Source organism: Harpia harpyja, chromosome 3 (assembly GCF_026419915.1).
Source record: "Harpia harpyja isolate bHarHar1 chromosome 3, bHarHar1 primary haplotype, whole genome shotgun sequence".
In the NCBI taxonomy this organism is placed as follows: Eukaryota; Metazoa; Chordata; class Aves; order Accipitriformes; family Accipitridae; genus Harpia; species Harpia harpyja.
The window spans coordinates 56,263,450-56,279,164 of NC_068942.1; the positions used below are offsets into that span (position 1 = coordinate 56,263,450).

Consider the following 15,715-nt stretch of genomic DNA (forward strand, 5'->3'; position numbering starts at 1 on the left):
TTATGATCATAGTAATTGCATAGAAATTGTTTCCATGAAAGTAGTGGTATATTATTTTAGGACTTTTCCACAAGCAAGTACAGAAACAAAGATAAAACAAGAAGTAACAAATTTTTAATCTATGAAATAAGGTGGGTAAAGTTGGAAAGCTTGATTTTTTTTTTTTTTTTAATTAAATTAAGATGTGGTGTAATACAGCTATCAAAGTTGCTGAAAGAAAGATAATCAGTAGCTGCTTTAACTGTGAGGTATATTTTACATAGTAAAGAGAGCTAGTAATGTCAGCAGAGCAGTGATGCTATATATAAAAGTAAGCTTAGAGTTAAAACATAGGCCAGCTAACTATTACCAGTAAGCAACATAGAACCTCTGTGTATCAGGCTTTTTCCTCACCAGGAAGGATAGAATATGAGAGCTGTACTATCTGCCTCACAGTCAGGATGGTAGTAGGGATTATGACTTACTGACTGAAATCAGAAATATGTTAAGGACTAGAAATGAAAGTTGATTGGGATGGGATGGGGCATGTAGTAACCTTCAGAGGTGTGTGTGTGTGTATGGGGCAGGGAGGGAGCAGAGGGCATCATTTTAGGGCATGATGGTAAAATTACAGTTTTACTAGCCAGAAATTATTTCTTCAAGTAGCAGTTGTAATTTTGAAGGCAGCAAGAGGAGCAGCACAAGCCTTGGTCCTGTACTGAGCGGTATGCGGGACCTTTTTAAAGTATTACTTTCAGTAATCTTCTCTGTAGTATATATATTTGTATAGGTATTTGGCACCTTTGTAGATGCAACAAAACCTAGAAATCCCCTATGTTAACATTTGATTTAAAAAAAGGGGGGTGGGAGTGTGGTGTGGAGAGTGGAAGGAACCTGTTAAAAAGAAGCTATGATGTGCAGTCAGAAAGGAAAAATGTTTGCAGGCTGGGTGGATGGTATTTAAAAAGACCACATTGAAGCTCAGCAAGAGTATGCTGCTTATCAAAGATTTTAGAAAAGCCAAAAAGGAGTGGAGAGAAGCTACTGTGATGAGATAGCAGAATAAGAGGCTATTAGTATTAACAAAGCATCTTTTAAAAAGCTAGCTGTGTTCAAACAAGGGAAATAGAAAAGTGGGAAATGAAGATTGAGTAGAAAAGTTTAAATCATGTTCAAAAGACCCATTATTTAGATAGTTTGATTGCAAAGGACTGCTGCTTACAGGAAAATGACCAGTTTATCCATTCAGGGCTGTATGCAGCAGTAGTATCCGTGTGTGTTCTGCAGAATTACCTTGTGCATAATCTGTGGTCTGGAATATGGGTTTTCTCTTCTGTAGTGCCCGATAAGGCATAAAGAAAGAGGAACCTGGAAAGAATTTTTTTTAATAACTATTTTTTTAATAGCTAATAACAACCTTTTTTCTTCTCTGGAAAATCATTGTAAAATGTAAAAAAAGTACCAGAACATATCACTGAAAGTTAGTGTAGTTTGATTTTTAGTTTGTTTGATTTGATTTGTGGCTGCTTACCCCTGACATCCCAAATAGAAATATTCTTTGGGAATATAGATTGTCTTCCAGATTCCTTTTAGGAATAGTGGTAATCTAATTGTTTCATATAGAACAGTTAATAAACTAAAGAAACTAATATGAATACAAACTAGTGTTATTTATGCCACTTCATATATTGCCTATAAAACTCTTTTATCTGGATAAATATCATGTATTCATCACACCTAAATAATTGGAGAAGTTTTTCGTGACAGACCAACTACAAAATTGTTGACTTGAAACAGAATTAACCATAGTTTTTGAATTTTCTTAAAGGAAGCTGACAGTAGAAGAAAGAGAACGCCTACAGAAGGAAGAAAAGCTTTCTAAAGTAGATGAAAAAATTAATCATGCTGCTGAAGAACTAAACAGCTACAGGTAATTACAGATTTTAGTTGCTGTAATCACTTGTTCCAAAGTGAACAAAAGGCAGTAGAGAATTAATAAAAACAGCAGCATAAGTGAATGTATTTTCTTCCAGTTTCTTTGTTTTGTGTGTGTTTGTGTGTATGTGCTAGTTTGTGTGTAATAATACATACTAAGGGAGGTTTTGCTTTGTTAAAAAATTTGGGTATGGAAGATCGATCACTAGTAACTTTTCTTCCATTAGAATGCTGATTGTATTGACATGTTAGCTTTAATGGAATGGTAGAAGTGGGTCTCTAATCTAGTTCTGTTTACTGAACAGAGATAAAAATATGAAGTTAAGAGAATGCTGTAAAATAAATGCAATGTTCAGTTTTCCTATAGATCGTAACATATTTATGTTGTATAGTTATAGTATCCTGTTTCTGTATCTCTAAGCCTGTTGAATAGTACTGTTGTTTAGAAATTCTTTACTATAATACTGTGATGTGGGAATATTTTCTGTAGTTGTTTTTTAACTGCTTTGCTCTGTTTTGTGTTGCACCTACTGTGTACCTCTGGTTTGTTTCTGTGGTCTCTCAAACTATGGCATAATTCTTCAATCTGTAATGTATATTCCCCATCTTCCTTCAATGTTTATGGAGGTATTGACTCTGACTGAATTATACTGATCAACAATATTTCCTGAAGAGTAAATTAGATTAATTCTTTCTCTAGAAAGTCCTTGTAGACATTCTTCAGTATTCGTACAGGAAGACAGAATTCACCCTTCTTGATTTACTCAGAACATGAACTTTGTATACATCTTAATTTTAAAGAGATGATTAATATTGCAAATGGAGTATAACTAAACAATGAATGTGTCTTTGGCCCACCTGCTGAGAGAGGGTAGAACCTAGAGAGGCTGTGCACGGGGCAGCTGGCAGCAAAGGTGGCATCATACTTTCTGTGGTCTTGAAATAACTTTAGTGCAAGTGACTATCCCTCAGGACTGACTGTGGTAGCCTGTAACAGCATGATGCTCCAGCCAGACTGGTACATTTGCTGAGCTGGGTGAGGCTGGCTGTTACGCATATGTGGAGGGATATCCTTTGTGTTGGAAATGTATCACAGACCACTGAAAAGTTGGGGAGGTGTTGGGTTTTTTGGTTCTGTTCTTTTGTTTACATTTCAGTTTGCACTAATCTAGGACCTAGAACTTCCACTGCAACTATGATTTTTATGTATCCCATGGGCCTAAGTGACAATTCTTAACTATACCTTGTGTTTACCATTGTGTTTACTGTATTTAAAATTACTTCCCTCCACACTTTATTACAATGTCATAAATCCTAATTTTGTTACAGACAGCGAGCAAAAGATCTTGAAGAAGAGCTAGAAAGAACCATTCGTTCTTACCAGAATCAGGTATGTGCTTTGTGTTACTTACCATCTATGCCAAGCAGGAGGGATGTTATTGCAACTGAAATACCACTTTCAGCTAGGTTGTGATACTGTATTTGGCTTGGTTTTGTCGGGTGGTTTTTTTGCTCCCTGCACCACCCCAATGCTGTGTGGTTTCGACTGACACAATTTCATAGCAGAGATCACCAGATAACTTTTTAATAAAGTTAAATTCTAAGTTTAGATGTCTCATTATAAATTATCCACACATGTTAAATTTATGGATAAGAGCATATACTCAATCTTAAGTTTTCTTTTTTTACATGATAATGATCTAATGAAATCTCTCTATCACAGATTACTTCACATGAGAAAAAAGCTCACGATAATTGGGTAAGTTCCAGCTACTGAATTTTCTGAATTTTGTGTGTCTTCCTTTTCCATGATTTGAATAGCTTGCTTTATCACTTTTTTGTTTCTTATTAAAAACAGATAATCAAAATTAACTCTAACCTGTCACCTTTAAACATACAGTTTTGTTGCAGAAATACAAAAAAGCATGTTAAAAATACTTCTATCATATAAAATAGTTGGAATAATTAAGCTGGATAGCAATGAGCACAGTAGAATGATATTACAATATTATTTGCTGTAGCAATAAATCTGCTGGAATAACATGTTACCACTTAACAAGTGTGTGACATTTTGCTATTAATAAAAGCTTTTGGCCTTGTTTCAATGCCATTTTAGTATTTTCCGTGGATGTACTTCACTCCTTTTACCTACTAATAGAAAACATTATGTCCTGTAAGAACAGTATGTTCCATTGACAGCTTCCTGAGAATGTTGCCACAAAATCCATTTTTACCTTTTTTCCCAAACAAGAAACTTATTAAAATATCTCCTGACTAATACATTTTTCAGTTTCATGGAATAGTCTGTATAAGATAGAACCCTGTAAAAGCTATGGCACTTCATGGTCATAATTTTACAGTTTTTAACTATATGATTTTAACATAAAACTTTCTTATATAAAATTTGAGGCTTTAAATCTTGTACATATTCTGTAGATGCTTCAAAGCAGCTATAGCAAAAGAATTTAATTTCTGCAGTTTTAAGAACATGCAGAAAGCCGTATCATTCCTCAAAAATTTGCGTAGTAGAGCTGCTAATGCCATTTGGTGACGTATGTGACGATCTGTTTCATATGCTTTATAAACGAGTCATATCTTGTGAAAATACAGGCCACATGCTTCAGATAGAAAAAAATTTCTTGGATCTAGGATCTGTCACATTTATGAAGCATTTAATTAATAAATAACAATATCTAAGCATCTGATTTTTGTCCCTCCCCAAAGCTGACAGCCCGAGCAGCTGAAAGACACCTCAATGATATAAAAAAAGAAAATGCACATAACAGACAAAAGTAAGTGCAATTCTGATCTAATTCTAAACAAATGCAATTTGGCATGTGAGTATGTTTTGGATTTATGCAATTTGATGTTTTCTAGACCTGTGTTAATCAATTGTGGCCCAAATTGGCCACAGGGCAGAGAGAGCACAGTATTCCACTGGAGTTCTGAAAGAAAGGGATTCATTTGAGCATTCCTGTAATGATAACATGCAAGAAAGAAAGAACTTAAGAACTGTGTGAAATATTGAAATATTTCAGGAAAGAAGCAGAAGGTAGTACTAGAACTCAAAGGGTTTGGGGGTTTGTTTTTTGTTTGTTTGTTTTAAATAAGTGTGTATCAACCAGATGTCATGGTTACCTCATGATTTTACAGCTTATCTCAGAAGTTAATACTGTGCTAACAGATTAGGTGGTGGTGGTTGGGAGGAACCTTTAGGTGTTAAGTTAATACTTGGAATGCAATTTAGAGTACTCGTGAGAATAATATCATGCTAGGAATTGTGACATCTAACATGCCACTTCAACTTCTGAATTACAGTTTAAATACAGCAGCATAGAGAAACACTTTCAGGATTTCTTAAGTTCAGAGTTCTGTGACATCCTTTGTCTTTTTATTTAGGGAATAAAATACCTTGCTTCATTAACCCTTTAAGTAGAAAGCCTAGCAGTAAACAGTGCAGTCCGGTAAAACTTTCGCACTTCTTGTTTATTTACTACTTTTTTGTTGTTTATTTGCAGATTAACTGAAACAGAATTTAAACTTGAACTTTTAGAAAAAGATCCTTATGCTCTTGATGTTCCAGTTAGACCATTTGGCAGAGGTACAGTATTGAATTGTAAAATAGAGCCTAATTATTTTGGTATATGGTTTTGTTTTCCAAGACCACACGCATGTAATTGTTTGAAAACTATCTCGGCCATGTGTATGTACAAATAAGTAATTTAAAAAAATAATTGGGTCATAAGTGACTCTAGGTCATGTCGAGTATTTTGTTGAAACTAAGAGTATTTGTAGTATTGATGAGAGTAGACTAGGAATATGATACACATGGTAATTAGAGCACAATTTTCATTTCACTTATACAATTTTAGTTTTAAACTTCACCTGAGAAGTTAATTACTTTATACACTTTGCTGAACTAAATATTGTGAACTTGAGTATTTTGTTTTAACTGTTCCAGAGCATTCCCCATATGGACCCTCACCAATGGGCCGGCCTTCATCTGAAACAAGAGCTTTTCTTTCCCCTCCAACTTTATTGGAGGGTCCTTTAAGGCTTTCACCTATGCTTCCAGGTGGAGGAGGAGGAAGAGGTACAATTCTTAAACTTGAAAATGTATCTATTCTGGATTTCTCTCTCCTCTACTATAAACCTGTCACACCTTTTCCTCTTGCTGGTGACAAGAAGTGTTAAAACAACCAATTCCATATCAATAGTTAATTGAACAAACTCTTCCTGTTTTTCAACTTGCTTCTAAAGCTGTCTAATGTGTAACAGTACAATAGAAACTTTAGTTGTTGCTAGTAGGTTGGTCAGTGGATTCACTTTAGAAGCATAGATTGAGAAAAGTGAAAAGCCCAACTTAATCAGTCTTGTTTTATTTCTTGGACAAATGGGGTTCTGCTGAAATAAACTTAGGATTTTAAAGTGAACAAGAGTCGATTAGTTTTCTGAAGAAAGAATACTGCCACTTCCATCTCATTGGTCTACAGTCGGTGAAAGAAGAGGGTACCTGTGTTGTTAAAAGCACGAGAGAGTTTTATTGGGGGTCATGATACTAGAAAGTTACTGATTCAGTAAATTGTTTTCCTCCCTTTGTTCTAAATTTGAGGCAATCATGTATGTGGAGACAGTTTCTTCCCTAGTGATAAAAGGGACCAGGAAGGTTGTGTGCAAGGAGTAAAATTCAGAGATTGAGGAGTAGGTGAAAGCAAGCTGTGATGTCAGGGGTTGTAAGAGAAGAAAACCACTGTTCCTTCATGTTTTTGATGTTGATGGAAATAGTGTAGATAAATGCTAGAGTGGAGTTCAGCATCTGTTACAGGTAATAAAGAAGCTCTACTACTGTTAAACCTGTTCAAACCTGTGCGTATTTCATGGGAAATATGTCTAAATGTCTCATCTGTAAGGATTTCACTAATCAACAGTGATTTTTAAAGATCACCATGGCCTATTTATTTACTTTAATTCTCTGTAAAAAGCATATCCAGGTGCACATGAAAGTTGATTCATTTTTCTAAGTCAGAAAAGCTTGAGATTGAATGTTCAACAGTAGCTGTACCACACACAAGCAAAATCATACTTGACAATTTATTTGTATAGGGACAGTAAGTAATGAAACTGAGCTGTCCAGTGTATCTTTAAACTGTAGCTCAGCTGTTGCTGGTGAGGAACACTAAAAACTGGATTTCAGGATGCAGTATTAACAAGGAAAGAGACTATGGAAAGGCATAACTACTGCCCATTTCACAATGGAGCACTAACGTAACTTCAGCAGATTAAACAAATGATGTGTTTAAATAATGCCAGCTACAGAGCAATTATAGTGCTCATCTGACTTTGTACAAGACATGAAATGGCTTCAAATTTTAGGATAGAGAATTAGAGAATGATACCAGAATTCAGTACTTCTGTCAGTTTTTTCAGAACAAATCTATTTTAAAGGAAGCTTGCAACTTAAAATCACTCATTGTTACAGTTTCTCTTGCCTTTGGTTATGTGTTGACCTGGTCTTCTCTTATTTTTTTTCTTGAATAAAGAATTAGAAAGAACCAGAAGAGTGTTGAATGTAACGTGGCTATTTTCTTACGATGAGGGTATTAACTTCCAGTGTGCTAATTTTTAGTTTGATTAGCAGCAGTTTTTTTAGCACTGAGAAGATTTATTGAGGGCACTAGTTTCTCTGGTTTGAATGAACTGAAACTCTTCAAATGATTTTTTTTTTTTTTTTTTTTTTAAAATTGCAGGTACTCTAGGTTGCACTACTGTTGAACTAAGACTTTTTCATTCCAAACAAACCTTTTAAACACTTCTAGTAAACATAACAGCAAACAGCTGGAGAGTCCTGTGGAGCCATGCGCCTCTCATATCTTGACAGTGTTGGTGTTCCGTGATTTATTTTACTATTTTCAGACTTAATGAAGAAAGCCATAATAGAGGATTTAAAATACCTGGGTAAAAAGCTATCTGATTTCTTCAATTAGGATCCAGAGGACCAACTGCCATGTATGAAGGTGGTAATGAAAGAGGAGAGCTGAGTTCTGATAGATTAACTGATCCCCACAGACCACCATCAGATACTGGATCCCTGTCTCCTCCTTGGGACAGAGAACGCAGGATAATTCTGCCTCTACCAGGTATAAAAATCTGCTTAGCTACTGTATCTATGGAAAAGTGAAGTTATTGACTTGAAGTATGTATATTTAAGTATTTTTTGCTTAAAAATATGAAATGTCTTCTTGGAACTGCATGTGCAACTGCACTGGAAAGGGTTTTTTAATAGTGGTTTTTTTTCCCCTTCTTGAATGGTGTGGTTCACTTGCATTTCTTCCATGCTATTCTTTAAATATATATTGGTACCAGCAGTGTACAATCAGCTGTTTGGTTTCATCATTTTACTGGGGGTTTGCTTAGTGCCTTAAAAGACCTGTCTGGGCTGGATAATTACTAAGAGATCTGTGAAGGTAAAAAGTTTTAATGGTACATTAGCCTTAAATAAATAAATAAATAAAAGCTAATGTTGAAGAATACTGGTTTTTTTTCAAAAAACATTTATATTAATTATACAGGAGTACTGTGGTACAGTCATCATGTTCGCTACATATTTTTGTGTTGATACTGCCTCTTTAATAATTAACAACAACAAAATCAGTCTTCACTCTCAATTCTTCAGCTAAATGTCTGTATTGCACATTATCACTCAAGACAGAGATGAATCAAAGAGGGTACTGCTGATATTTCTCAAGTAAACAATGCAGGGGGAAGGACAACCTTCCTGTACACCTGTAATAAAGAAGCAAAAATGCTACAAGTTAAAAAAAATTTTTACAAATTAGGTAGACAGATTAAAGTACCTCAGTTATTAGATGCAGCAAGCAATATTGTAGTTGCTACACATCTGTGCGAAAGCCTGATTATAAAACTCAAAGTCCACTCAGGATGCAGCTTATCATTTGCCAGATCTGATCTACTGACAGGATAATGCAGAGAGGTAGTCTTGTTTCCTTGACTTGAGCTGTGTTCTTACCCCATCTTTGCCCTTTGATCTCACTGATATAGTTTGTCTTGTAGCTGCATGATTGATTGCTAGATCTGATGCAAGGAAGTTGGTGGAAACACATTACAGCACTATGAAACGTAACAGAAAACAGCGCTCATCTAAGAATGGCTTAAAATGTATAGTACCTTATTTTGCCTTTGACCTTCATTGCTATGCTGAACCTTTGTTTCAAAGCCGCGCTGTTTATGACTTAGGCACTCATAACTTTCAAAATTCTACTGTATGTTAAACCAAAAATCAATGAACTTTCTCTTTTGCAGCTCCTTAGAAACATAAGCTATAGTACATACTTGGTGGGATTCCTATGTTTGGGGTTTTTTGAAATTTGTTTTCTCATCCTGGTTAATAGTCACTTTGGATATTTACAAGAGCATAAGATATCCGGAGGATTTTGCTGGTGTAAAATTATATGGAATGGGGGGAATAAATCTTCATTGACCTGTGTTGTGATTTCTTCAATGTTAGGTGAGCCTTACACTGATCCAGTTCTTCCTCCTCGAAGACAAGAAAGATTTTTCCCTAATCCTCCAAATACTGGAAGACTTTCTGGACCAGCAGAACTGCGAACTTATAATGTGCAGTCTTTTGATAAAACAGGTGGGAATTGCTTCCTTGATACTATCAAATGGAGAATCTCAGTGTAAGTTGACTATGTGTAGTAGCCTTGGTAAGAGGACAACTTTATAGCTACCACAGACCTGATGTTCCATTATGTAGAAACATTTTAACACCTGCTAGCCTTTCCCTCTTATCAACAACAGCAGTCTCTTCTGTCAGGTGGATGGGATTCAGTGAATGGTAGTCATGAGGTATTTTTTTTGTCCACCTTCACTGTTCTGCATGTTAACCATTCAGGATTGGCCTTGAGTCTGTTTTGGCCCCTCCCATGAGGCTCACCACAGCATTAAAATATCACAAACCCACACTTGCATTTCTGTGCCATATTTGGTAAAGTTAGAAAGAGTTAGAGTCAATAAGACCAAAAGAATAACAGCAAAATTTTCAAATATCTGCTGGCTTTGTGTACTGAAGTAGTAGAAGGTCCTGAGGTCTCCTCCTTCAAACTATTTACCATACTTGCAGCTTTTTGTAGTTCACAGTGCAGTTGCCCCCAACTTAATCACACATTTCACTGACCCAAGTACCATTTGTTTTAAACTGGCCAATTACATAAATTGTAGTTTGTGATACTTAGCAACAGCCAGAAGCTCAGAGGCAAAGTTTTGGTGACTTAAACCTCATCACTGAAACAGTTTAAGAGCTTAAAGCCCTAATACTTATTAAGCAGTTTTCATCCTTATTTAATGCCTAGTAAATCACATGTGTCTGATTGATCAGCTAGGCTGAAGTGATTAAACTCATAACAGAAACTTTGCCACCTGCTATTCAGTTACTCCTATGATTAGTAGTAAGTTACCATCTTTGTTGCCCAGTTTCTGGCAATAGGAGAGAGAACCTTTGTGACTTGGTGTGTAATGTGAGAACTGGGAATGCTGAATTCTGTTTCAGGTTGAAGGTTCAGGTTTTACAGGGAATTTTTCTCTACTGGAAGACAATTCTGTTCCTGTACAGCCACTCACCTTCCTACCCTCTTTCCCAAGCCTCTCTTTGTTTCACTTCTGCTTTCTAATAGTTTGTGTTCCACTGAGGTCTTTCTTCTAGCACCTGGATGCTGACTGAAGGACAGGAGAGGTACACTGTCTTTGCAGTCACTTGTTGCATCCATTTTTACCCTTTTCTTCAGCTGCTGGCAAGCAACAATTTAAAAAAAAAAAGCTGTATTCAGTTCTTGGGCAGTTCTAAACCTACTTAATGGAAACAGGGTTTTGGATAACCTTGGTGCCAGCATTTAGCAGGTCATGAAGCATATGTGAATCTTGCTTTTTAGAGGCATGTAATTTCACTAGACTTGGGTGAGTATTTGTAAAAATAGCAAAAAAACTCCAACAAATTGAAAGAAAAAAACCCCCACCCCATCCAGCACATGCCATCTGACTTCAGAACAGCAACATGTCTCACAGTACTGAATCCAGGCTCCAGCTCTTAAGAGTGAATAAGCAAGATGATCAAAATGTTATTTAAAGTGAACAAAATAATAGGCATTTTCCTAAGCTGGGGTGACTAACTCTACAAAAATAAAATTTCAACTTGATGCAGGTACCTGGAGCAGCAAACTTCTGGTCAGAAGGAAGGGTTAAAGCTTGACACAGTTTGTGAGCAACTTTACAGGGATTTAAAATGCAAAGTGTTATGCAACCTAAGTATCAAGGCATGAATATTCTTTGTGTGACACAAGCAGTTGAAATGCTTCAGATTGTTAAGTAACTGTATCTTCAGCAAAGGCAGGGCCTGCTTGAAATGACAAGTAATTTCGATTTTTGGAAAAGACCTATCTGTTCATTGAGAAAAGAGCTTTGTTTTCTTTAAAGGAGAAGAGATACAACATGTAGATGAAAAATCTGTGATGTGTGAGAAGTATGGTTTCAGTCTTGTGCTTTTTAGTATTATTGTCTTTAATTCAGGCAGACGTGTAAGAAAGCAGTATTTTTCAAATCTTGGAGGGAGGTGGGTTTTTTGGTTGGTTTTTTTGTTTGTTGTTTTGGGGTTGTTGGTTTGTTTTTTTTTTTTTAAGAAAGGAGTACCTTTAGTGTATATATTTATAGTATATTTATATCCAGTCAGATTCTCCTCTGACAATTCCCTTTAATAATTTTCTTCAGTTGTTACTGAAAATACTTGTTCTCAGGGATGTATAAAGGTAAAAACACTGAAGTTCCTATTTATCTCTTAATTTATAAAGTGAGTACAGCAAATATGAGGATGATTATTCTCATTTTTGAATGCTTATCCAGAAATGATGCAGTTCTGAAAGTGTCCTTAATGTTTAGCAACTAAGGAAGGAATCAGTTTTTGTCAGACTTGAATAGGATTGCTGTTAAGCTCTATGCCAAGAGCGTATCATAGTGCAGTCAGTCCCAGAGTGGGACCGAGCAAAGAAAGAATTAGCAGGAGGGAGGGGAACAAGGGAACTGCTACAGTAATGTTATGTATCGCTAGGAAAATGGACTTGTAACTTCTTAAAAAAAACCAAACTAAAATAGAAGAAAAAGGCTTATTTGTATACAAGAAACTTTGGTAAAAGCTGCAACCTTGTAATGCATATGCAATCTGTACAGAAGTTGGAGAAAATACTTAAACATAGCTTTGTGTTCCTCTGTTGTCTTTCAGTCTGCCTGCAGAACAGTTGCTTGGTACAGCAATACTTTTTTTTTTTTCCCTTGCCTATATATCCTGATTTCAGAAAAAATACTGAAATCAATGGTGGAGAAAAGGAGGTCAGCACTGAATAACTTGTTTAACTTTTGCTTACAGATGGACAAATATCTTCAGAAAATAGCCCACGAACAGAACCAAGTGGAAATGGGATGAAAGACCATTCTAACCTTAGTGTAAGTAGCCAAACAGAAACTTGATTTAAAGAAGCTTTAATTTTCTGCAAAATGTTTAGGAAAATTTGTCTCTAGTGCATTGGTCATGTTATATTGCACTGTGCTATCCAAATTATAAAATTATTTTTATGTTTATCACAGCACTTACTATCTTGTGAATTAATTTTTATGTATGACTAATATAATCCCTGCTGAAAAGTAATTGTAAGACAAAAGATGAAACTATGGTCAAGCTGATGGTCAGTGCACATAGATAGCCTTGCTCACAATTATGCTGTAGCTAAGGCAGTGGTGGAACTAGCTGTTAGCTAGTGACAGTCTACATCAAAGTGGGTCTGATGAGATTGGAGATGTTGCCTCTCCTCATCCCTTTCCCTAAGCTAACTTCCCTGTTTTCACTGTGTTGCAGAACTCACTACCTGATCCGTCGCTGACATCTGAAAGTGAAGCCATCAGTTCAGGGTTTGCTCCTCCACCTTTCCCTCCAGTCAGACCGCCGTTGATGCCTGTGGATCCTAGAGCACCTTTCATGAGACGAGGACCTCCTTTTCCTCCCCCTCCTCCTGCTGGCATGTATGGACCACGTGAATGTTTTCCAGTACGAGACTTTGGGCTTCCACGCCCTCCACTGCCAAGTACGTAGCTTTTGCCAGCATTTATTTCAAGTTGATGAACATGAGTGCTTTGTGCAGGTAGTGAGTTACCACACTGGGTGAATATCTACGTCTTTATTTGAATACTACTTCTCAATTCAACTAACAGGGAGCATGTTTTCTGATTAAGGTTAATGGCATTGTACACTTTCTTTTTCACAATTGCTCCTATTGACAATGTTTTTACAAATACTAGCTTTGGCTGGAAAATACGCATACACATACTGTTCAGGATTTAAAGGGTTCTTTTTTGGGGTAGGAAAGCAAGTAGATGCTTACCTTAATCTTTTTCCTCCTATGAGGTTGCATCATGTATAAATCTTAGCTTCATCCTTTATCTTTGAGGTATGCTAGCGTCCATGCAAAGGTATGCATCTGGGACATACCTGTTAATAGTTTTTCCTTGGAGCTTGTGTTAGCTTGCATTAGTGGAGCAAGATGTAAGTATCAGACTGAAGGGCTTCTTTCTGCCTCCTGCTATTCTGTGATTAACCTGTGAAGAACTAAGCCATTTATGTTCCAAAGCATCTGTAAGGTATGACAGCCAAGGGCTGCTACAGCAGACCAAAGGTGATGGTGGCAGCAGCAGCCCATTAACAGACAGTGACTGGCTGCTGCTGTGAGCCTGTCGCAGGTAACTTCCGAGAAAAGTGATCGTTTTGTCCTCCTCCTTAGCATCTTTGTCTCCTTGAAGCATAACACCTAACCTGGGTCTACTTTGTGACTTCTATTTAGGCAGGCCATATATGGGGTAGGAGGAGCAGGTGGGTGTTTACTGTTGTGATTGATATTAACTTGGACTACTCTGATTCTCCTGCAGTAAGAAATCCATTTCCAATGAGATCTTATCCTCACTATCCACCTCAACGACCTGGATTTTTGCCTCCACCCCCTCCTCCTGAAAATAGAGTTGAGCCACCTCAGCTAAATCCATCAGCTGTAGAACAACCAGAACCAAAGCAGGAGACTTGACAGAGACATTTGAGCAATGAAGCATTTCTGTACTCTCCTAAAGGCATTTTCCCTTGTGTTAAGTAACCATTGTTACTTAGGTATATATAAACTACTTTGCTCAAATTGAAGCTTAATAGAAAATTCTCAGGATAGTATTTTGTAAATAAAGAATTAAATAAGTATGAATATTGTGAATAAGTGATTTCCATTGTACGATAGTCATTTTAAATTAAGTATTTCTAACTTGAGTAATCTCTTCAGAGGTGTATAAAATCATCATGTGAACTGTATTTTAAAAGTCCAGCTGCTTTGTCCTTGTTTAGCTGTACAGGGAATCTCTCTGCATGCCAAAAGTGATGTTTGCTGCTTTATGAATAGAATGTGAAAACAAATTGAAACAGTTAATAAAAGTCTACTGAAAATGAAGGCAATGTCATTGTTAACATGGTACTATAGAAGCAGTTGAAGTGAAATTACTATCATTCCCTACTACATACATACATACTCTGTTAATGACCTCATAGGTAATCTTTCAGCTGTCCCAGCTTTGCAGAATAGCAGTTAGTCCTACCACTACAGTGGGAGGGAACTGGAAGTAGAAACACAGAGCAACTCTCCCCTCACTCTTCCAAACTGCCAGTGTGGGGGGTAGTGTTTTATTGAAGGTGTGTATATGGGTTGGTTTGATGGCATGGGCAGGAGGAGTCATAGCTATGTGATGCTTCAGCACCACCAGAACCTTGCAGCAAACTAAGTTTTTTTACTGTCTCAACATGGCATTTGGGAAGCTGGGTGGGAGAAAAAAAACACTTCGCAATTCTTTCAGCTCTAACTTCAGAGACTACTCGGGATTTATCAGTGAAATGGGCACACAGGCTGGGGCAGGAAAGGGCTGTAAGCAAGCTTATCCCAACATCTTGTACAGATAATTAAAACTGAAACTGCAATGCAAGGTAGAATTTCTTTTTTGTCTGGCAAGCACAGAAGCAAGTATACTAAATACACTTAAAAAAAAACAACAGAACTTGCTGTTGTGGCAAACATTTAAAAAACCCAAACAAACATGATTTTAGACATGAATTGTGTCCGTGAACAGTTTGTAGTGATTGCTAGGCTTTGCAAAAAAGGAGAATTAAAAAAATATGAAAGAGGTGAAAAGCTAGAGCATTAATGATTTTGTTGCCTATAAAAGCATTTAGTGTTGACTCATTCACCTTTTCACATTAAGTTACCATTTGCTTCTTCCCTTGTGGTAGCAGCCATCACAGCAGGCACAGTGCACTTATCAGGGCACAGGTGGGCATTCCGATGCCCTGCTAGATCAGGGCAGAGCCTAGCTCTGTTTTTACTGACTATCATACAATCTAAAGACTTCTGCTAGAAGCTGTTGGCTGTTCTGACAGTTTGGCTTCAACTTGAAAACCATGTAATTACTCACAATGCAGTAATTTGGTATAGGACCCTTTAAGATAAGGAAACTGTTTCTAGACAAGCCCCCACTGGCAGTAGCAGCAGTGGGCAGTTCAACTGCCATTCCCCTGTTCTCTGCGCACACACACGCACACACAGAACAGTTTCAGCCTTTAATATAAATGCAGCCACCACACCCCATAATTGGAAGTTACCAAAAAAACCTCCAGCCTGCTTTTTTTGTAATTGCTTAGGTCAAGTCTGCCAAGGGAGCT

General features: G+C 36.8%; 1 protein-coding gene across 6 annotated transcripts in view; it reads left to right on the forward strand.

Annotated features, from left to right (window-relative positions):
* Positions 1-14,456, forward strand: part of MIA2 (MIA SH3 domain ER export factor 2) — a 39,544-nt gene extending 25,088 nt beyond the window's left edge. For all 6 annotated transcript variants that reach the window (XM_052782674.1, XM_052782675.1, XM_052782676.1 and 3 more), the window contains 11 exons: positions 1,808-1,909; positions 3,244-3,304; positions 3,638-3,673; positions 4,639-4,706; positions 5,433-5,515; positions 5,876-6,007; positions 7,899-8,051; positions 9,440-9,571; positions 12,347-12,423; positions 12,833-13,058; positions 13,897-14,456. In XM_052782674.1, coding sequence (XP_052638634.1) covers positions 1,808-1,909; positions 3,244-3,304; positions 3,638-3,673; positions 4,639-4,706; positions 5,433-5,515; positions 5,876-6,007; positions 7,899-8,051; positions 9,440-9,571; positions 12,347-12,423; positions 12,833-13,058; positions 13,897-14,048 — 1,222 coding nt within the window. In that variant the 3' untranslated portion in view covers positions 14,049-14,456. The remainder of the gene's footprint in view (positions 1-1,807; positions 1,910-3,243; positions 3,305-3,637; positions 3,674-4,638; positions 4,707-5,432; positions 5,516-5,875; positions 6,008-7,898; positions 8,052-9,439; positions 9,572-12,346; positions 12,424-12,832; positions 13,059-13,896) is intronic.
* Positions 14,457-15,715: the final 1,259 nt, after the last annotated feature.